This window comes from Gopherus flavomarginatus, chromosome 11 (genome assembly GCF_025201925.1).
Source record: "Gopherus flavomarginatus isolate rGopFla2 chromosome 11, rGopFla2.mat.asm, whole genome shotgun sequence".
Lineage (NCBI taxonomy): Eukaryota > Metazoa > Chordata > Testudines > Testudinidae > Gopherus > Gopherus flavomarginatus.
Genome location: NC_066627.1, coordinates 48,850,293 through 48,872,963, shown reverse-complemented (window position 1 = coordinate 48,872,963; position 22,671 = coordinate 48,850,293). Strand labels below are relative to the sequence as shown.

The 22,671-nt window shown below is 50.3% G+C and overlaps 1 protein-coding gene across 1 annotated transcript; it reads left to right on the top strand.

Annotated features, from left to right (window-relative positions):
* Positions 1-15,586: 15,586 nt before the first annotated feature.
* On the top strand, positions 15,587-16,956 carry ABHD16B (abhydrolase domain containing 16B). Its single transcript, XM_050918345.1, is given in 2 exon segments — positions 15,587-15,602; positions 15,605-16,956. Coding segments are annotated over 2 exon segments (1,368 nt in total).
* Positions 16,957-22,671: the final 5,715 nt, after the last annotated feature.

The following is a 22,671-nucleotide window of genomic DNA, read 5'->3' as shown; positions in this document are numbered from 1 at the left end:
CTGTGACACCTTATAGACTAACAGAAGTTTTGGAGCAAAAAAACTTCTGTTAGTCTATAAGGTGCCACAGGATTCTTTGTTGCTTTTACAGATCCAGACTAACACGGCTACCCCTCTGACACAAAAGGCTCAACAGTAAGACTCACATACAACGTAACAAGGGAAAATCCCCACTTCATCTCATAAGGTAAAACCCCACTGTCCTTCAGGCTAGCAGTTCCTGTGGGGGATTGTTCTGAGTGGAAGGGATGTGTGCGTGTGTGTGTGGGGATTTTTTATCAAAGCGAAATGTTGATTGATGACTTAGCAAGATGAGATCTGGCTGGTTTGATTCTTTGATTACTCTTGGCATCGCTGTAGATCCCAGCAGCCCAGTCAGCGTGATGGACTCTGTGCAAACAGCCCAGGCCCCAGAGGGCTTCCAATCTACCATAAAAGGAGATGTGACATAGACTCAAGGGAAAGCGACACTGACAAGAACATGCAGAAGACAGGCCATCTCTGGATGTGATCCAAATGCTGCTGTCAGCAATTGGACTAGGAGGAGAGGGTGCTGGCTTCCTGGACCTGTGTGGGGAGGGTGTTCCATGAACACGGGAGGACATGGAGGATAAGTGCCTGGTGGAGAAGCAGATGGATGTAACTGCAGCACCTTGGGCCCCGCCTAGGGCCCTGCTCCTGTGCTGTGTGCCTCGTGAGCAGAGAGTTTGCCCAGGCCAAGCTCAGTGCAGCAGTGGGGCCTGGTACTGCACGCAGATGGGCTTTTAGCACTACCACCTCCAGCCTCCCCGGGAGCTGTGGGAGAAAAGACCCTCCTGCTCTGAGAGGCTGTGGGATGTCAGTCTCACCCCAGAGATGTTCTCCAACTATTGGGGGTGGGGTGGAAGCCTGAGGCTACACACGTCCCCACAAGACTGCCATAGGGAGGGAGCAAGTGCCTTTACTGGCATGGGTAGGAGGGAAGGGAACAGGGCAGGGCCGCTAAGAGCAGGTTTGGGCCCTGGTGAAAAAAATTTTCGGGCCCCCCAGCAAGGGTGGACCAGCTAAACAGGGCTGACGAAGCCAGGCCCTGGTAATTTGTACCAGCTTCCCTCCCTCATCGGCCCTGGGGCAGAGCACACTTTTCTCCCCGAGCTGCAGCAGAAACTGAGGAAAGCGCCATGGTCCTGCCTCCCATGGCGTGTGGCCGCGTGGGCCTCTGCGGAAGGAGCAGCGTGACTTAGCCTGTTCCCATAACCCACCACCTCTCTACTTCCATCTGCCTGCTCTGCTCCAGCAGCCCAAACCCTGCCCTTCCTCCCCGCCTGCAGGAGCCTGAACTCTCAAAGGGGAAATGGCCTGTGAGTCACTGGGTCTGCTGCCAAGGAGCAGGGGTTTGCCTTGCTTGTGCCTGTGGCCAGCTCTGCTGGGCTGGAGAATGTAGGGCTGAGCCCTGGATTTAAGCTCAGATCCTGCATCCTTTGTTTGTCTGAGCTCGGCCCACATACCGGGGCTCTCCCAAGCTGCAGACACCCCACCATTGACTCAAAATACAACCCAGGAGAGTAAAACCAGAACAGCAGAAACTCCCGCCTCCATCCACACCATGCAGCCAGTCAGCCAGGGAAACACTGCAGCACAAACTCTCCTGACCCCTTGGGTTTCCACAAAGGTACGTCTACACTGGTGCTGGAGGTGGGATTTCCATATCTGTGCTAGCATCGATTCAAAGAGTGCACTACAAATAGCAGTGTAGCTGCAGCAGAGCAGATGGCAGGACAGGCGAGTCGCCTAGAGCACAATCCCGTCTGAAGCCCTCCAGCGCCGGTGTAGACATTCCCCGAGCATGCTCAGCCCCCTGCCCCAATGACACTGGTTCACAAAGGTGAGCTCTGAAGGGCAGCAGGTTCCATCCCCGCAGGATCAAGGGAAGGGAAGTGAATGCCAAAGTGAAGGTGCCTGGAGAACCCCCTGCCATCAGCCCCCTCTCCCTGGAAGTTCCAGCGTGAGTGCCTCTGCTGACTTCAAGCAGTGCTAGATGGGGTGATGGGGGACACAGTCTCTCAGGCAGGATGGCCCCAGGCCACTTAGGGCTATATACGTCAATACCAACACTTTAAACTTCACTTGGAACCAATCGGCAGCCAGCACAGATCTGAGGACATGGTTGTCACCTGCCCCCGGCCAGATATGCCTCTTAACAAGCCAGTCTCCACATTCTCCACCAGCTTCCACATGGATTTAAGGTGCAGCCCCAGGCAGAGAGCATTGCAGTGATCCAGCCTAGAGGTGATAAAGATATGGAGCATGGGCCCATCCAGGAAGAAAGGACAGTTTCCTGGCTGGACGAGGATGGATAGAAGCTGTGCTGGTCAGTGCTGTTATGTGATGGGAATCTAACTGGACCCTCGAACGGTGAACCTCGATGGTGATGGATGAGTGAATACCCTCAGTCAGGGGCTGACAGAGCCTAACCCAGGACTCTGCTGTCGTTGCAAAATCAGGGCCCTCACCCTTTATGGAATCAAGGGTGGCTTATTTTTTATTTACCACTCATTTTGCACGTGACAACACAAACCAAAGACCAGAATCCCTGCCTGTCACCTGACAGATGCATATGGAACCAGGGCACCTAGACTGGATTTCTTGCCCTGGGTTTCTGCCCCACACACAACTGTCTCCTGCCTTTCCCTTCCCCTGTCCACAGTCACAGGAACTGAGAGCCCCAAACTGCCACAGTCAGGGCTCCCCCAGGCCAGGACTCGAAAGCCCCCACTTTATCCTACCCTCTATGCCACCCTATAGTGACCATCAGAGCAAGGCAGCTGCCATACACCAGCTGTCGGCCTTTTGCGTGAGGGGAGGCTGCTGATTGCGAGGTGAGTCTTCATCCCAGAGACCCGACTAGGCCTGTGTGTATGTAAAGGCCTCTGGGTTGATAGGGACATGAGCAAGGAGCCCCTGCTTCCTGTGACTTTAGGGAAATTCATCTCTCCTGCCTCACATGGGATCAAGGGAAGATCAAGCACTAGCTGTGAACAGTAGGGAAATTGTGGCTAATCAGTTTTAGGGTCAGTGCTGATGAGCTAACGCATCAAGGATTAAGGCCACGCCAAGCATTCTGGGTGAAATAAAAAAACAGCTAAAGCTGGAGACTCTTAAGGGCTGTGAAGGAAGGTTAGAAGCCCTGGTAAAATCCCAGCATCGTTTGTGTTCCTTCGAATCTTTCCCTTGCTGCTGTGCCTGGGTTAAGATTTCAGCTAGGCAGTGACAATGAATAGGAGATGCAATTTGCCTACAGACAAATCCTGCTAGGATTGTGCTGTAGGTGAACGTTCAGATGCTTCCCCCTGTTGCACCCCTGGGATTAGAGAATAGATGTTTTTAATTTAATTGTATTCCTCTGACTTTAACTCCCTATTTCTTTCCTTCGGTGCTACTATCGCTCTTGCAGTAACCCGACACAAAACTCCCGGGGAGCTGAGCCAATATGACAGAGCACAGATCGGAGCAGTACATTTGCTAAAGGAACCTTAAATACTGATCCGGAAAAAGAGGAAGCATTCCCTGAGAGGGCCTGGCCTTTCACATGAAAATTACCGCAAGCAGGGTTTTTCCACTGGCAGCAGAAGCCCCAAGGAGAAGGGGACAGTCCCCTGGAGGTGGGGGTATACCACCAGAATGGCAAAGATAGATAGGCAGGGGAGCAGCTCGATTCTCTTTCAGGGAAACCTGCAAATCTCCAGGCTGGGATTTACCTTTGACTGTCCTGTGGGAAGCACGTTAGTTAAGTCTTGCATTAGGGTTAAGAGAGGTAGAGGACTCTGGCAGCCTGTTTCTTCATGTGGATTGAGGTGGGGAAAATCCTGCCCTGGATTTCTGGGACAATCTGAACTGGCCTCTAGGGACTGCTCTAGGGTGGAGAATAACTGGATTTCGGAGGCCATCTGGAACTTTGACTCTGTTTACAGCCTAGAGAGGAAAGTAACCTGAACTGGACTATTGGCCCGTCTGGAATGGACTGTGTGCTCAACCTTGGTTTAAGCTGCTACACAGCAGGTTGTGCGGATGCCCTAGACTGATGGGAAACCTAGGTTAAATGAACACCTGATAAAACAAACTGATTGGACCCCAAGGAGTAAATGCTCAGCAGAGCAAGGGGATTTAGTTTGCATAACTCCCATTAACACAGTCTCCCAGGAGCACAGGACCGGTCCTGCTGGGACAGCTAGACCGGTATTCAGTCTTAGACAGTGGCCCGTGCCAGATGGCTCAGAGGAAGACATAAGCTCCCCATAATGCACCTAATTGTGCAATATTGTAGGGGGAAGAGTGTCCTGATCCCAGCTGGTGATCAGTTTAGTCCCTGAATCATTAGCTGTGGTTATTTTTTTTTCTGAGCTCATTTAAGGAAAGAGGCTACTTTTAATTTGTGTGTCTAACCCTTCAACAAAAAATCTTACCAAGCTGTTTCCTACAATAATCATGTGGCAGTGAGTTCCATGGGATTACTACCCCTTGTGATAAAAGGCATTTCCTCATATGTGTTTTAAATCCACAGCCTTTTCATTCCAATTAATGCTCTTTCTCCTTTACACTGTTCTCCGTAATACAGGGGCAGCATCTGACTGGCCTTCTGACCTGATTTTATCCACTACCAAAATTAATTCCTTGTGGGAAGGGAAACAGCTGCCATTTCATAGCGCTTGGCAGCACTAAGCAGCCAGTCGGGTCTGGGAGCTAACAATACTGTATCCAACTGAACCAACAGGACAGAGTATGAGTAGCCCATGACAGCATCCAACTCTACAGACGCTAACTACAGTATAATGCTTACTGGCCTGCGTTAGTGCTTGCTGTAGAGTGCAATCCCATCGCAGGGAAGGGACTATATCCCACAGGCAGTGGTTCCAGGACTGGACCCTTAGGTTATGCACATTTCTGCAAGACAGCACTGCCTATAGCACAGTCCCACCCCCAGAAGACCATGCTTGGGGTGCTGGCTAAACTCCAAGTGGAGGTCAGGGCTGTGCCCAGCGAGGAACCTTGGAACCAGAGCTCACACAGTGTGCTGGGGGGGCGGGAGGGAGTGGGGCTCAGCAGGAGACCATTTCCAAGGCCTATAATGGCCCCAAGGCTCCTAAGCAGATAAATGTTTGTTACCCAGAACCAACAGGAGACAACGAAACTGGGCTGCTGCCCCGAGGTCACGTGGCAGTGGGAGTTTGGTTATTAGTCTGGGGTACTAGGAGAACAGCTGGAATGTTACTGTTACTGGGGCAATGGGGAGAGGGGTGTTTCACCCAAAGTTGTGGGGCATCACTCTAAGGTAATGGAGGCAGCGGGGGGCTGGAGGGGAGGTTCACTTTGGGGTTATGGTGGCAGGGGGAGCAATTCTCCTTGGGGAAAACGGGGTGGGGGAGTCTCCCTGGGATGATAGAGGCAGTGGGGGCTGTTTTACCCTGGGGCTATAGGGGGAGTGTTTCACTCTGGGTTGGTTGCATCCGCTGGGATTACAAGTGGAGGCTGGTGCTAGGCAAGTGTTTGGAGGCAAACAGACGGCTGGGTGGAACTATTCACTTAGCATGAGGAAGGATGCACCAAGAGGGGCCACCTGGCCTGTGCCCCTCCCCTCGCCCTTTGACAGCCCTCCCCAGAGAAGCACTGGGGAGTCTCGCACCCCATCTTCAACATGAAGGGGGGGTTGGGGAGCGAACAGGATGAATGGAGAGAAACATCTGGTAAACAAGGACCGTGCAGGAAGTGGAGAGCTGGAGGGATCCACCCTGCTCTGCCTGCCTGCCAGTCACACTGTCCTCTGGAGTCCTTGGGGAGTTCTTTCTGCTGCCAGATGTTCTGCAGCTGCCTCAGCTGTTTCCTTTTCAGCCCCTACCAGTCCAGTATCCTGTAGGAAGATCTCCCCTGCATTTCCTCCGAGGCTAGAGCCTCTCCCCACCTTTCCTCCAGCCCCCACTTCCTCAGTGGCACAGTTTGCACAGTAATTCAGCTCCTGTCCCTCTCTCTGTGCTCCTCTCTCCCTCTGTCTGGTTCCCATCTCTCTTTCTAATTCCTTCCCCCTCTGCCTTTCTGTTCCGGCTGCATTTTGCTCCCCATTTCCCTCTATCTGTCCCTTTCTCTCGCTCTCTATTGTATCCCCCCTCTCCAGCTCCCTGTAGGTCTCTCTCCTGACCCTTCTGTTCCCCTCTCTCCTTGGCTGGTTCTCTCGAGGGGCCAATCCTGTGCTCTGGACGCGAGGTGGCTGAGGGTTTTGCCTGTTGAGGTGCTGCAGGCTCAGGCCTGTGTCTTTGCTTTTGCATGATACATTTCCCATGAGGTACTCTGGAAAATGGACCCATGTGAGCCAGCAGCTCTTTGCAGGCCCTACCCTGTCTGACCTCATGTTTGAGGCAGATGGGTGTTTCAGAGCTGGAGGGAGGGGGGAATCTGATATTCACAGCAGACTCCGGCAGAATTGGGAAGCAGTGTCCAGAGCTTTCGTTCAAAGTCAACCTTGTAAAAGGGGACGCTATCCTGCAAGCAATGTGGGGGGATGGGAGAGAGTCATCTGGCAAAGCAGTGGGAGGCCCCATATGCCTCCATAATTACAGGGATCATTAGGGGATTAGAAGTGACACTAACTAACCCTGGGTGTTGGGAATCATGGACTCATTTGCAAAAGTAGCAAAGGGAGATAGAATGCAAGCAAAGGTCACCCACCATTAACCCAGCACAGCCAAGGCTCCCCCAGAGCAGCTCTCTCCTGACAGCCGTGCCTGGAAAATCCTTTTGTTGAGGAATCAGCAGAGGTGGCAGACTGGGGGGGCGGCGGAGAATGAAGATGCTCCAAATGCTGGTACCCAATCTGGGCTGGCATTAGACACCTACTTGGAAAAAACGAGGCTGGTTGGTTTAAAACTGAACTTGGCTGAGAAAGAATTGACTCAGGGAGGAATTCAACCTCCCAAATTCTCTCCAGACTGCATGGGCTTGAGCTGAGCTCCCTAAAGCATAAGCAAGCATGATTAGCTGTCTCTGCTGGAGCTTGAATAGCGGGAGGTGCTGTGGGTCAGGTCTGAGGTGCATCTGCAGACCGGTGGGAGGCTAGGGCTGGAGCTGCGGGAGGTGCTGCAGAATCAGCAAGGAAGTGCACAGGAAAAAGTGCCTGTCATGCCATATCGAACCATTTTCAATGTGATATTAATGCAGGGAACTAGCCTTCAGCAGCTAATTTTCAAACACAAGGGTAGGATCTTCCTCTGAGACCATGATGTCAATCCAGAGGGACTCAAGGGTCCATGGAGAATCAGGCCTTAGATGTGTGGCTTGATTAGTTAGAATGACTGCTCAGACTGCTTTAAGCACAACGGGACAAACAGCCTTGCAGCCCCTTTGCTCTGGTGAGGCTGCAAAAGAAAGGTGCCACAAAGCTCCAAGAATGATGCTTAAAGATCAGCCCTGACATAGAGCAGAGCCCAGCACATGCATAGCTGGAGACAGCTAGCCTTGTGCCATCCCACGTGGGAGCCCTGGGGCATGAGGCAGGGAGGGAGGACACATAACTGGGGCATTCCTACGCCCTGGCTGTTCCCGACAGCTGGAACAGCCCATAAGGGGTATTGCAGCTAGGGTGTAATTCAGGGCAGCTCCTGGCATGTCCCAGAACAGAAGATCAGAGCCTCACTCTGGGGAAGGGATGAACTGGCCCATAACCGTTTACGAAGCATTGATTCCCATTGGGGGAAGAGTGTGAGGGCTGAAATCCAGAGCTGCGTTTCCTGCTCTCAAAAAATGTCTGCAGAATTGATGTCCAGTTTTTTTTGGGTTTTTTTTTACATTAAAGCGAAAGATGCAGCTGGCGGCCTGTGGGCTCGGTGTCTGCGAGCTGCAGATTGGGATGCTAGAGGTATTAAAATAAAACAAGCTGACCCTCTCCCTACACCATCCCATTTATAATGGAAATGCCAATGAAACTTTAATTGCAGCTGACACTGCAGAGCCCGGCAGCAACGGCAGAGACTACACCTGCGCTCCCTGGGGATGGCTTTGAAGAGCTGTGGCTGTCACTATTCATATATCCCAGCAAACCTGGGCGATAGCTGCATTTACTTCCATCAGACTGCCCGGCAGACCGTACAGACTGGAGGAAGCAGATAGGATTCAGAGAGCTTAGAGCTGATTAGCAGACAGGGTTTTCCCAAGAGGCAGATGGTGCTGGATGGCTCCAAAGGTGAGGTGAGCTGGATGGGGGAGAAGGCTGGAGACCAACCATTGCTCTAGACCAAAAAAGAGGGGGGGAAAAAAAAAGGGAGAAAGAGAGAGAGAGAGAGAGAGAGAGGAAATGGATTCAAATCGAACAAGTTCTACAACAGGACATGCAAATGATGGTTTATAGGGCATTTCCCTGAACCTCCTGTAGTGGGTGCAGATGTTTTGATACCTGGAGGACCTCCAGACGCTAAGGGTCACATTTCAAAACAGCCTAGAAGTGACGTAGCACTAACTTCCTAGTGCCTAGGGCCAGGTTTTCAAAGATAGTTCGATTCAGACAGGTGCCCTGAGGGAGTTTCAAAAGCACCTTGAGGCCTAACTCCAACTGATTTCATCAGCATCTTTAGGTTCCCTAAATTCTTTTGAAAATCTGACCCTAAATCACTTCTGGAAATGTGACACAGGCTCCTAAATCTTCCAGGTGTTTCTGAAAATTTTACCCTATTTACCATATTAGGCCAAATTTCCAAACAGGCTTCATTTGGCCTCCATTTTTGCACTCCCAGCCACTGATGATACAGCACGTGCACGTCATAGCATGGCTGGAACCACCTGCGCAGAATTAGAAGACCTGGTCTGAAAATGTGGTCATGGGTTCTCCGACTCTCATACCATGACTCAAATTCAACTGCTTACCACCTGAACTCATCAGATGCTCGCCGTAATTGCTGCCGCAGTGCCTGACCCAGTGGCTTCTGGTACCTGAGACTGGACAGGGACAAATCAGCTGCAGATCTCAAAGAGCTTTACAACAATGAGCATCACCCCATTTTATAGAGGCACGGGGAAATGAGTCATATGCCCAAAATAACATAGCTTGTGGGGGTAAAGTCAAGACTAGCACCCAGCCTCCCCATCTGATGGCCTAGCTGCAGAGTCACACTGCTTTGGATTTATGAGTCTATCATTTATTTCAATAGCATCTAGAGGCTCCCACCGAAAGCAGGGCCCTTGCTGTGCTAGGTGAGAACCAGTCCCTGCTCCTGGAGCTGATGGTTTTACTAGACAAGACAGACCAAGGGTGGGAAAAGGGAAATGTTATTGTCCTTTCCCTGTTTTACAGGCATGGGGAACTGAGCCCCAGGACTGAAAGACATTTAGGCCTGCTAATGAGTCACATTTTCAAAAACATGGGAGGCCCTGTAGAAAACCCAGTCCTAACAGTGGGTACGGAGTACTTGGAAACTTGGTCCCATGTGACTTGCCCAAGGGAGGCTGGGTCTGAGCCAGAAATTGACTCCAGCTGTCCCATAGCTCAGGCCCGTATCTTGACCCTGCCACCATCCTTTTTCCTCTTTCACATTCTTAAGTTTAACTGGTTTTAGTTTCTCCTGCCTGCCACTCTCTGTGCCCCCCGCTCCCTGGCCTCGCAGGAGCCATGCGGCTGGGGAAGAACGGTCAGTCCAGGATGGTTTACATTTTATTTTTTCCTGTAGCGAGAGGTAACTCGGTTCATTCCTTTAGGAAAACATGTTTTTGTTGCATGCGAAGTAATTTCTCCAGGGGGAGAAACAAGGGCTGGTGATAAAGCTCTAAAGATTTCAGGAAGCCCCAGCCAGCCTCCGTTCCCAGCCCCGTCCCTGGGGAGAATCACTCAAGGCACCGGTGTTTTCTTACATCATTTCACTAAGTAACAGTGACCTCGGTGACTTCTTTGGGTCCAACCTCAAAGAATGATTTTGGGGCACCCAGTACCATGTTCAGGCCTGAGAACAGGGTTTAGGGGAGACCTCCCCTCCCTTCTCCTCCCCATTGAACTCTTGTTTCTTTACTTTTTCAGGTCAGATCTCTCATTTTCCTGCTAACTTCCCATCCCACTCCCTTCCCAGCTGTCACGGTGAGCCCTGCTGACCCTTCCCTCTCTTTCTCTTTCGCCCCCATCAATTATCCCTCCCTCCCCCTGATGAATTTGATCCACCCATTGGCTTTTTACCCTTTGAACCCATTTTGCTCTGTTCCCCTCCTGGCCTGGTCACCCCCACAGCTTCTCAAATGATGCCCCCCCTTCTCTAGTTAGACAGACTTCCGTGCTTTGCTTTGCTCCAGGGAAGCTCTTCCTGGTCCCAGCAGCTGCCCCTCTGTGGAGGTGGAAGGCTCCCAAATGTGGCAGGATGGACACGGATGTGTGGAGATCGCACGGAGGGGTTCCCCAAGCCATTCGCTCTGTGGATGTACTTCTGCTCACAGCTGCCTAGGGACATGGCAGAGAGGGGTGAGGGGAAGTTGCTAGTGGATCCACTGCCATAACCTCCTGCCCAGGCCACAGCTACTATTTCAGCCCATACCTGCGGTGGTAACAGAGCAGCTGCCTCGTTATTAATTATTATTATTTATTATTTGTATTATTGTAGAACCCAGGAGTTCTAGTCATGGACCAGGGCCCTGTCGGTGCTAGGGGCTGTAGAAAAGTGTCCAGTGGTATGCTGTGGGGGGGATTCCTTCCTAGGCCCAGCCCATCTGTTCAAAGCTGGTTGGCACAGGGGCGGGGAGGGGACAGCAACATTTGTCCCTGTATTTTCATCATGCTTTGAGGGCAGAGGCTCCAGGGTTGACATTAGGCCACCAACTTTCCATTCTGTGAGAGAAATACTTTGATGCTCAGTTGCTCAGTGGCACCACCCCACTGGTGTCGGTGAGGGAGGTTGTGGGTGGAGCTGTGAATGGGATATGACCCAGCATGCTCCTGGCCTGTGCCTTGGGAGCCCCCTCACAGACTGCGGCCTGCAGCTCAGACACCAGCATTCAAACACAGCCTGGGGTCAGCCTTTGAAAGGGAGAGTTCTTCTGTTTGGTTACTTTACCCTTAACCTATAAACTGTGAAGTAAAAACAATTCCCAGGTCTGGACAGTGACGTTTGTGAAATTCCTCAGGTGGGAGGAGGGAAGAGACACAAAAGTCTCAAAGCTGGGGAGAGCGGTAAGTAGCATCCACGCCTATATAGATTGTATAGAATTCGCGTGGATGTATGTGCACCATCACCATCTACTGGAGGGAATTAGAACTGCTCAGCTGTGTGTCATAGTCCCTATACTTTTAACAGCTAATGAATGTTCTCCTTTCACTCAAGATTGCTATGTCTCTTCAGCAGGAAGATCTGAATTCTGTTCCTGCTGATGCCATGACTACGGTGTGCAGTGTAGTACCAACTGTGAATTCCTTTGGAGGCATATTTCAGAGTGGTAGCCGTGTTAGTCTGTATCAGCAAAAAGAACAGGAGTACTTGTGGCACCTTAGAGACTAACAAATTTATTTGGGCATAAGCTTTCGTGGGTTAAAACCCACTTCATCGGATGCATGGAGTGGAAAATACAGTAGGAAGATATATAGATACACAGAGAACATGAAAAGATGAGGGTTGCCATACCAACTCTGAGACAAATCAATTAAGGTGGGCTATTAGCAGCAGGAGGAAAAAAACTTTTGTAGTGATAATCAGGATGGCCCATTTCAAAGAGTTGACAAGAAGGTGTGAGCTCAGCCCCAGGCCCTGCCCTCAGTCCATCTCTTCCCCCAAGTCTGCACACTCACCTCGCCGGAGTCGGTGCCTATGTTTGGAGGTCAGGAAATTGTTACAGTATTCACAAGCCTGGCAGGATTCTATTTAAACCAGCCAATTTCTATGTCAACCTCCCTTTGAAAACTGATGGAAAAAAATACCCCATGGCTATGAATGGAAATGCGCAGCCATCAAATGGGTAAAACCATTGAAAGGCTGCAAAACAAAGTAAACTAAATCAGGAGGAGCGCAACCCCCAGACAGGGGTTAGGAGTAGGACACAGGAGAGTTATGAGCAGACAGGCTGGTGACAGAGAGAGGGGCCGGCAGACGCTTTTTCCAGCAGAAGCAGTCTTGTTTGCAGCTGAGAACCACTGAAAAATTTGTCTTGGACACAGGGCTAAAAATAGTTGTGATAATCAAGGAGAAATTAGGGCCAACACCTGCAAAGTTGGCAGACTAAAGTTAGACTCCTGAATTGCCCGTCAATAAAGGTGGCCTGGTTTTCTGAGGTACAGGAGCACCTGCTGAGGGGAGGAGCTTCTATCTGGTTTTTGGAGGCTGACTTCAGGTGCCCTGATTTGAAAGTACCCCTCATGAGCGCCAATATTATCCACGACAAATGAAATAAGAACAGAATCCTGCCAAGGGCTGGTAGTTAGCAAAGGAAAACACAAGCTACTGAAAAATCTCCTGGGGCTGGGAAAACACAGGCCCGCGCTGGGAAGTTATTGAATCTTTTCATGGAAGAGATGGTTTCACCGAGGGAACTTCTTGCTGTTCCCCAGGGAGGTGTGAGGGTGGTTTTTGGTGTCTTCCTTGAGCAGGGTTTGGAATGGATGTGAGGTCTCAGTAGGGCCCTGCATATTCGGGGCAATGCAGGTGCCTCTGACCCTGGGGATACTGCATTTGCATGAGTCACAAACTGGAGATCTGATAGAAACTGGGCAAGACCCAGTCGCCTGCTGCACAGAGACATCCCTCTTAGGGAGCCAGTAACCCACAAATCCTGCTGCAGGAAGGTTTGCCATGTTTCACCTGACCTCGGACGCTGGAGCTACACTTTGTTTTATAGCCCCCTGTCCCTCCCAGTGTACCCCTTCGCAACCCAGATGGAATTGCAAGGGTCCCCATCAATGGTCCCCTACAATTATTCCCCATCCCCCCATGAGGACCCGTGTCTCAGGCAATACTGTCTGATGGAGGAAGCTGTAAGCCACCTTGTGTCGGCTCAGGGTTAGCTCCTTCCCTCCCTCGTTGTTCTGGGCCCGCTTGATGATCCTGCTCTTCCCCCATGCTGGGTGTGCCGAAAGAGGAACCGTGACCCCCAGCTGTCTCCCCAGTGGGGCTTGGGGTTATTTTAGGTTTTGAGAAAAGAGGAAGATTGCGTCTGGTGAGCGGCTGTTTTGAGGAGTAGGAAGGCGATACCCTTGCAGTGGAGTGGTGAGGGGTGTCAGAAGGTCTGAGAAAGAGGAACGCCTCTTGCAGTCACAGAGGCACTTCCCTCTTGGCTTCTGCCTGAAAGGTACAGAGGCTACAGCCTCCTGGCATGAAGCAGAGAGAAGTTTGGGCGCTAAACAAAGAAAAGAGGATCTGGCTCACCTGACGCATAAGTGGGGTTTTCCAGCCAGTAAAACCTGTGACTTCCCAATAGATCCAGCTCGTGTCATCTCTGCTCAGTGTGAAGGCTCTTGACCCAGGGTGACACAATGATATAAGCATCAGGCAAGAAATGCCTAGAACCTTTAGCATCTCTGGCTGAATGCCAAGTATGAGTCTCTCCCTCCTCCAAAGGGAATTAAATTGAGTACCAGGCTGGATGAGCAATTAAAAACCCAGTTCCTGTTTGTTCACTGTGACCTTTAAAGACATCAAGGTTTTGAAGAGTAGGGTTTGCTCCCATGTCCTTGGGCAAAATGTTTCCTTCCCCTCCTAGCATGCTGTGTGCTGGCTGCTACCTGCCACCCCAGAGAGGGCTGCATTCCAGGGGCACTTCCTGAACATAGGGCCTGATCTTGAGAGATGCCAAGCGTTGATTCCAGTAGGAATTGGGGGTGATCCTTATATCTGAGGATCATGCCCTTTATCTGAGCACAAATAACAAGGCAGTTTCAAAAAGTGATGCTTTCTTTTCTTTTCTTTTCTTTTCTTTTCTTTTGACATCACAGCAGCAGGCACCTAAGCAGCTATGAGGAGCGGGGAACAATAAACGTGTTTTAAAAAATCCATTTTTAACTTTACTTCTGTTTTCCTGTTGAGTCTAATAATGCCTTCCTTACTGATGCACAGAGGTACAGGGGGTTCTGTGCAGCAGCATTACATAGGTTACAGAAGGTGAATGCTCTCTTACACTCGACGGGGTTATTGGAGATCAAAGAAAGAGGTATGGTTTGTAAATATAATGGGCTTCTTTTGTCATTAAAACTGTCTCTGATCTGCCAGGGATGTGCCGGGAGCGGCTGTTCGGCAGTGAGGGGCAGTTTTGCATTTTGTTGTGATAGATAGATAGATAGATAGATAGATAGATAAAGGGGGTGTATAGGGATAGATAGATCGATAAAGGGGGTGTATAGGGATAGATAGATGGATAAAGGAGGTGCATAGGAATAGATAGATCGATAAAGGGGGTGTACAGGGATAGATAGATAGATAGATAAAGGGGATGTATAGGAATAGACAGATAGATAGATAAAGGGGGTGTATAGGAATAGATAGATAGATAGATAAAGGGGGTGTATAGGGATAGATAGATAGATAAAGGGGGTTTATAGGAATAGATTGATAGATAAAGGGGGTGTATAGGAATAGACAGATAGATAGATAAAGGGGTATATAGGGATAGATAGATAGATAAAGGGGGTGTATAGGGATAGATAGATAGATAGATAGATAAAGGGGGTGTATAGGGATAGATAGATACATAGATAGATAAAGGGGGTGTATAGGAATAGATAGATAGATAAAGGGGGTGTATAGGGATAGATAGATAGATAGATAGATAAAGGGGGTTTATAGGAATAGATTGATAGATAAAGGGGGTGTATAGGAATAGACAGATAGATAGATAAAGGGGTGTATAGGGATAGATAGATACATAGATAAAGGGGGTGTATAGGGATAGATAGATACATAGATAGATAAAGGGGGTGTATAGGGATAGATAGATAGATAAAGGGGGTGTATAGGAATAGATAGATAGATAGATAAAGGGGGTATATAGGGATAGATAGATAGATAGATAGATAGATAGATAGATAGATAGATAAAGGGGGTGTATAGGGATAGATAGATACATAGATAGATAAAGGGGGTGTATAGGAATAGATAGATAGATAAAGGGGGTGTATAGGGATAGATAGCTAGATAGATAAAGGGGGTGTATAGGGATAGATAGATAGATAGATAAAGGGGATGTATAGGGATAGATAGATAATCTCCTGTATAGTAACTCTTCTGTAACCACACCCCACATGGTAGTTCCTTTAGAAGACACCTAGTGGTGCTCAGTGAAAACTGCACCCTGGTTTGCCTGTTGCTAGCTGACCCTAGCCCTCAGAGAAGTGCTTGCTCATAGTGGAGACTGACCCCACTCATTGTTACGCTGCCTTGATTACCTGGCCTGTGGAGACCATGGAGGAAGTGCCCTGTGCATTTCTCAGGGACATTGCTGGGCTTACATCAGCTTAAAGGGGCACGTCATGGCGGAAGGGTTGTAACCCAGCTAATTAACCTGAAGCTGCCGCTGACATCCTCTCCAATGGAGGCCCTTGGCAGCAACTTGTCCTGTGATTTCTAGCTTTCTTGGAGTGCCTCTCCTTGTGCCCTTTCCATTTCCTTCTTGCATGAATGAGGTCCTCAGCTCCCCATGTGCATTATATGCTTCACTAAAGCTCTTGGCCATGTGTTTAAAACATATTTGATGGCCAGTTACAACTTTGAGTTCAGCAACTGGCCCGTGGACTTCCGATGGGATGAGGCAGGCGGCAAGGATAGCAGCCCTGGCCACCAGGCTGCGTCCCAGACCACAGCCAGAGAGGGTCTGCTGAAATCAGCTCCGCACAGAGGGCCTAGGACTACCCAGTGTAACTACCTCCGCAAGATGAAGCAGTTGCCTGGCCAGCTGGTCTGTTATATGGTGGCTCACTCCTTAGGCCGGTGGCTGCTTTACCCAGGCTCCCTGTACCTGATGCAGAAAGCCCTGCTGCCTTTACTGGTGAAGGGGCAGGCTCGCCTGCTGGAGGAGTTTCACGGGAAGCGGGCCAAGCTGGTGGCTCGCGATGGGAACGAGATCGACACCATGTTTATGGACAGGAGAAAGAGCTTGGGGATGGAGGAGGAGCAGCGAGGGAAGCAGCTGGTGATTTGCTGCGAGGGGAATGTTGGTTTCTATGAAGTGGGGTGTCTCTCCACCCCACTGGAGGCTGGCTACTCGGCCCTGGGGTGGAACCACCCTGGCTATGCTGGGAGCACGGGCCTGCCCTTCCCACAGAATGACGCCAACGCTGTAGACGTGGTGATCCAGTATGCCATCTGCCGCCTGGGTTTCCAGGTGCAAGACATCATCCTCTATGGCTGGTCCCTGGGGGGCTACACAGCCACCTGGGCTGCCAAGACCTACCCGGAGCTGGGGGCCCTAGTGCTGGATGCCACCTTTGACGATCTGCTCCCCCTGGCCCTAAAGGTCATGCCCAAGAGCTGGAACAAGCTGGTGGTCCAGACGGTGCGACAGCATTTCAACCTCAATGTGGCCGAGCAGCTCTGCAGCTACCCAGGGCCAGTGCTGCTGATCCGGAGGACTGAGGATGAAGTCACCACCACCCGCATCAGCGCCACGGACCAGCTCACTGACATCAGGTCCAACAGAGGCAATGAGCTGCTCCTGCAGCTGCTGAAGTACCGCTACCCCGAGGTCATATCCTGGGAAGGGGAGGCGGCCGTCCGTCACTGGCTGCGAGCCTCCAACCTGAGGCAGGAAGAGGCTGTCTGCAGACGCTTCAAGGTGGATGATGACTGGTGTGTCAGCAAGTTGCAAGGCTACAAATCCCATCTCGGAGGTGAAGACAGCTTCCCCTGGAGGGTCGGGAAGGATGTGACCCCCAGGAGAAGGCAGCAGCTGGCCTTGTTTCTGGCCAGGAAGCACATGAAGAATGTGGAGGCCACACACTGGTCTCTCTTACTGCCCAATGAGTTCCAGATGCCCTGGAAGCTGTAGCTGGGGAGTGGTGGGGAGATTATCCCAAGAGAGAGAAAGGCAGAGGCCAGGATTTAACAAGCCGGGTTTCCCTCTTCAATATGCTCATTGTGTGTGTTTCCAATCATTCCCAGCTGAGCGCCCAGTAAAGGTGAAATGACAAGCTCTGCAGGCTTCGAGGGGCTTTATTTCGCCCAGGGGGGAGTGGATGGATGCAAAATAAAGTGGGTCAAAGATTACACAACATGGAAAATGATTAGCAAATAGTAGCAGGTCTCTAGGAACGTGTCACAGGCCGGGGAGGAGAAGCTGACTGGTTTTTCACCCTGTCCACCTACCCACCTTGTCCACTTCCCGCCCTCTCAGCTGCTGCCCTGCGGCAGGGCGTTGTTGAGCATGGAGCTGTGACTCATAGACCTGAGAGGTGGGATTGTGACATCACTGTGCTAAGTCGTGGGACTGGGACAGCAGTGGTGAATTACCCCACCCACTCTGTCGTCCATCTGCCATTCCCCTGCGGGTCCCTTCTCCCAGTGGGCATGTGGGCTCCTGGGAGTGGGACAGCAGAGATACATCATCATCCAGCCTTTCTTCTTCTCACCGCCTTCTCATTTGCATGCTGCAATCTCATTGGGTGAGTCAACAGACGCTGCAGGCGGACCAGCTCTGGCGCTTAGACATAGATCACAAGGTATGAGAGGTCTACGCTGTATGGGACGCCCATCGTGGCTGGAATATTTAGCAGCTAATTGTTGCATTGCATTTGAAGCACCAGTCAACATTTACTATAGATGGGAAAGAGACGAGTTTGTCCTCACTTAGGGACTGTCATTCGCTTAACCGCTCCTGCAGCATTGGTGTGGGACAGTGGGAGGTGTTTGCGGGTGGTGGGGGGTGGCAAGTTTTAAAGCCTTGATATGTGGGGTGAGTTTCAGTGCTCAGCACAGGGGTCTCGGCGAGAGGAGCAAGAGCGCTGATCTCAGGGGATTAGAGAATCTCTGTAGGGAGAGGAGTGGATGATCTCTCTGGGGAGAGATGGGGAGAACTGGGGTTCTCTAAGGAATGGGATGAAGGTCTCAGGGAGGTGGGGGGAGGATTTAGCTTTTTAACACCAGACAGGGTGACATCAAAAGTCACGTTCATGTTAAACTGCTCAGTATTGCTAGACATAACTGATGGGACACCCCAGGCACGACCAACACCCTGGCAGCCTCTGCAGGGCCTGAGGGAGGGGGTGAGTGTAGGAGGCACCTTATAGGAGCTGCTGCTGTCACAAAGGGCATGGTGAGTCTCCATGGGGGTTGGCTGGCCCCCAACGGGAGCCGGTGGCGTAGATGCAGCTGGGTTGCCAGAGGGGAGAGCAGTGTGGATCGAGAGCAGCCTGCCACATCTTTGCCCTCACTGCAGGAATCTCGTGTTGCAGCCAGCGAGTAGGTACAGGCAGCGGGCAGCTCCTTGGAACCCACCAACCCATCTTGCTGCCTTTTCTGGGGGAGCAAAAGCTACTCATGTGGGGAATCACACCCCTGCCCCCACTGGGCAGTAGCAGGCAGCTGCGGTTGCTTGCCCCCACCAGGAGCAGCAGACGTGGTAAGTGTCCAAGAGACTGGGGCTTTGGATGGAAGAGGGCAGGGACACTAGAGACCCGTGGGTGGAGCAGAAGGGAAGCACCAGTGGAAGGCAGGGTAAAGAGAGTGTGACTTGGGTTGGAGAGAGCATTTGGGGTTCCTGGCTGGAGGGCAGGGTGCGAGGAAGTCTGCAGGGGACAGAGGATTGGGCACAGCCGGCCTGGTGGCAAGGACTGCTGAGTTCCGCTCCTAGTGCTGGGCAAATTACTTAGGGCCAAGTCCTGTGGCCCAAACAGAGACTGCAGCAGGTCCAGAATGCAGCAAACATGAACCGTGCAGATCTCCCAGCCAAACCATCCCCTGGGGGAAAGGGACAGAAGCCTTAGTGGTGGCTGGGGAGTAGCTCTGCTGCCTTGATGGGGAAATTCTGATCTCCCCAGCATGCAACCCCTTCCCCTGGACTGTGCGCTAGTGAGAAGATATGACCATCCACCACTGTGTGCCTCAGTTTCCCCATCTCAGGTGGGGATAATAATACTTGCTCCCCCACCTCATGCTGGTGTTTTAGAGATCTCGAGTTAATTGTTAGATGCTTCAGAAACGTGCAGTGCCAGGCAACAGTGATATGGCCCTATCAGCCGACACGACTTGCTCTATTTGCTTTTATGAGTGCAGGCCAGGATGGCTTTACAGGTCCCTTATCAGGCCCTCGCCCTTTCCAGCAGAGGGGGAAGGATAGGGGAGAGCGGCGAGTGGGCAGTGAAATCTAGATCAGGGTTTTCTTTTAGAGGGGCGCTAAGCCCAATTCATTTCTGATTCCAAGGGACTCAACAGACTAGAGGGAGTCTATCTGAGCGCAGAACAGATGAGGAGAAATGACAGACTGGAAAGGTTTGTGCCCACCCGGAATGGATTCTGGGTCTGTCCCACGTTCCGGAAGCAGCTGGTGCCAACAGGAGCCTGAGCTCTGGGCAAACACTGGCTTCTGATTTCAGAGACGGGCAGCAGGTGGCAGAAGCAGCAGCAGTGCACATGTACTCCTAGGGCTGTGGGTTTCATTTGCTGCAGCTAGTGCAGCTAGAAAACAAACAGGTCTCACATCTGCTGAAGAAGGAAGTTTTGTGGCTAGACTCTTGCTGAGCAGGGCTGGCATAAGGTGTGCTGCCCCGCGGTGCCCCCTGCTTTCTCTAGACATGTAGCAGGCCCATGGGACGTAGGCTCGATTCCACCTGCCTCCCAGAAAGCAATGGGACATTCCCTTTGCCCTTCAAGGCTTGCCTCTCCCCCTTCTCCCTCTCTTCATTCCCAGCTGCTTTTGTAGTGCACTGCACGGTTGGGAAGCACTGTGTGTGCATGTGTGTGTCGGGGATTAGATGTGTGGAAAGGGAGAGTACACGCTGCTCCTGTGGGGGCGTAGGAATAAATCTATCAATTATACATGCTCTGCTCATGGCCCCATGCACAGGGAACTGAAAGACAACAGGGTCCAGGCCTGATGCAAATGTCATAGTTTGCTGTTGAATAACAGAAAAGACGACAAACCCACACAGATGACAAATGCCACAGCAGTAAAAAGGGAACTCCCGGACGGTATGTAGTGAGCTGGTCTGTAGTGGCGAGAGTGAGCTAAATGCTTCTGCAAAGGGCTGTCTGGAAGTTTAGAAATGAACACATCCCAAAGGGGAGGCACGCACACTGCACAGCGCTCGCTGCCCTGCGTCCTGGGCGCTGCTGGAGTAAATTCTGCTCTTAGGAACCAGCATTAAAGGGACCCTGTCAGGTTATGCGGTTACAGCTCTAGCTATCAATATCAATATCCATCCCAACTGCAGAGGTGAGCCAGACAGCAAAGCCATGGGATACACTGTAGTTACCAGGCAACTTGGTTGGGTCCCCTGCACTCTGCCCACAAATTCATTTCCAGCCCATCTAGCAGCTTTGGATAGACAACATTTCAAATACAACAAATCAGCCTGGCACAGAAATGGTTTCTTCCACCCCCCAGATGTGGAGTTGCACCTTCCCTCCCTCAAAACTTCACCATCTAGTGGGGCAGAACAGGGACTAATTAGTGCAGCACCAGCACCATTTAAGGCCCAATGTCTTGAGATCCAGCAAAACTGGAAACAGAAGCTTTATATCGTTGGGAGAGAGTCCCAGCTTCCCAATGGGGGACACACAGTCTTGCTCCTACCTCTGGAAGGTCTGGAGATATTGGACTTTAAAGTCATATATTTATGTACAGCAAAGCTATCTGAGGCTATGGTAGGATGCTTTATGGCTCCTCCTGAGCCTTGTACATGTGTGTTCATGTGGCCAGATTTTCAAAAGAGCTCAGTTCCTGACTAGGCACCTCAATAAAATGGCCAGATTTTCAATAGGGCTCAGCACTCAGTGACTCCCTCCCATTGTTTTCATTGGGAGCTTTTGGGTGCTGGATTGTTTTAAAATTTGGACCATACTAACTCAGGCACATACCTACATCGATGGAGGGATGCAAAAAATAGTCCCAATACAAAATGTTAAGCTCCCTTAAACATTTTTTTTAACAAGTTTTCTGTAAACTATCTGGCATGTACAGGATATGTGATTACGTGGCATAATGGAGTTCTGGGCACACATTTGGGATGACCTTCATAAATTCTTGACAACCTTTGAGCATTGGCCTGCTAAACCCAGGGTTGTGAGTTCAATCCTTGAGTGGGTCACTTAGAGATCTGGGGATTGGTCCTGCTTTGAGCAAGGTGTTGGACTAGATGATCTCCTAAGGTCCCTTCCAACCCTAATAATCTTTGATCTCTATGACCTCTTGTGAATAACAGGGTTATTACAAACTCATCCTGAGAAAACTTTTATACTGCACAATACAGTAGTCTTGCATGTGTTACTATTGGAAATAATTTTGGAGAACGAATACACTTTCCACCTTTTCTATTTGTTTGCCTTTTTACATGTGCCTTATCTTGGGCAATGAAAATAGACTAACGGCAGAAAATCGGAAAGTGAAACTGACTAAAAACAAAACTACAACTGACTAGATATTTCAACAAACCAAACTGCAAAATAAAGAAAAATGCAGCCGACTAGGCTTTTCCTGATCACCTTTCGACTGTTATCAGGCTCTTTTCAGCAAAGCAGAAACTGACTGAGGCACTGATCCTGCAAACACTTAGGCACATATTCAAGTTTAAGCTGGTGAGCAATCCTATGGAAATCGAAGTTAAACATATGCAGGTTTGCAGCCTAGTGCTGCCAACAGCATAAAGGGAATAGGGTGAAAATAGAGAAGAGCGTTCTTTTCCTGCTAACTTCTTTCAGTTATCAGCAAAGTGGTGTTACTTCTAACCAGAATAGAGTATTTTTAGATAGAAGTGGGATTTTCACGGCAATGATGCCCCTTTAATGTTTGTGAAGAGCACTGAAATGCTCAGCTGGAAAGTTCTATAAGTATTATTATCATTTATTATTAATAAAGCCATTCTTTTTAACAAAACCTAAATGTCTGACCTGGCAGTGGCCTCTTGGTATGATACAGAAGAGCATGTTGCTATATACTCTGTGCTCTGCTTCTCAGTAACTGGGGTATTTCCTACATATAGAGTCTCTGCATATGTCACACGCAAATGCACAAACAAATATAGAGGAAAACCCTCATTTTTCAGAGAGATTTTTTTCTCTTGTTGGATATTTGTGTGTCCTTAAGTCATGGAGGGTTAGCAAAGGGATCTGCATTTCTTAGGGAGGTCCTGATCACTATGGGAGTTCTAAATCCTCTGGCGACTAACGGGCAGGAGACTGGAAATGTTTCATTGTGTATTAATGAGCCCTCCTGAGAGTTCATTCCCTCTTGGGAAGGAAATGTAGAATTCGCCTTGGCAGAAAAGAAGTTTGTCTCCTTGCGGTCATGTGGTATGGAAGCCATATGGTTGCTAACAGCAGAGTTGTCTTGAAATGACCTTTGTGGTCCTGCATAAAGGCTGATAATGAAGGCACAAGATGTGAAGCTGACAGCCAGATGTGGGTTCTCCTTGTGGCAAGTGAAGTCCTAGATGAAGAGAGCTTTGCTATTTTCTGCTCTGCTGGGGTATGACTCCTTTGTGAAGAAAACAGGCGTACTTGTGGCACCTTAGAGACTAACAAATTCGTGGGCTACAGCCCACTTCATCGG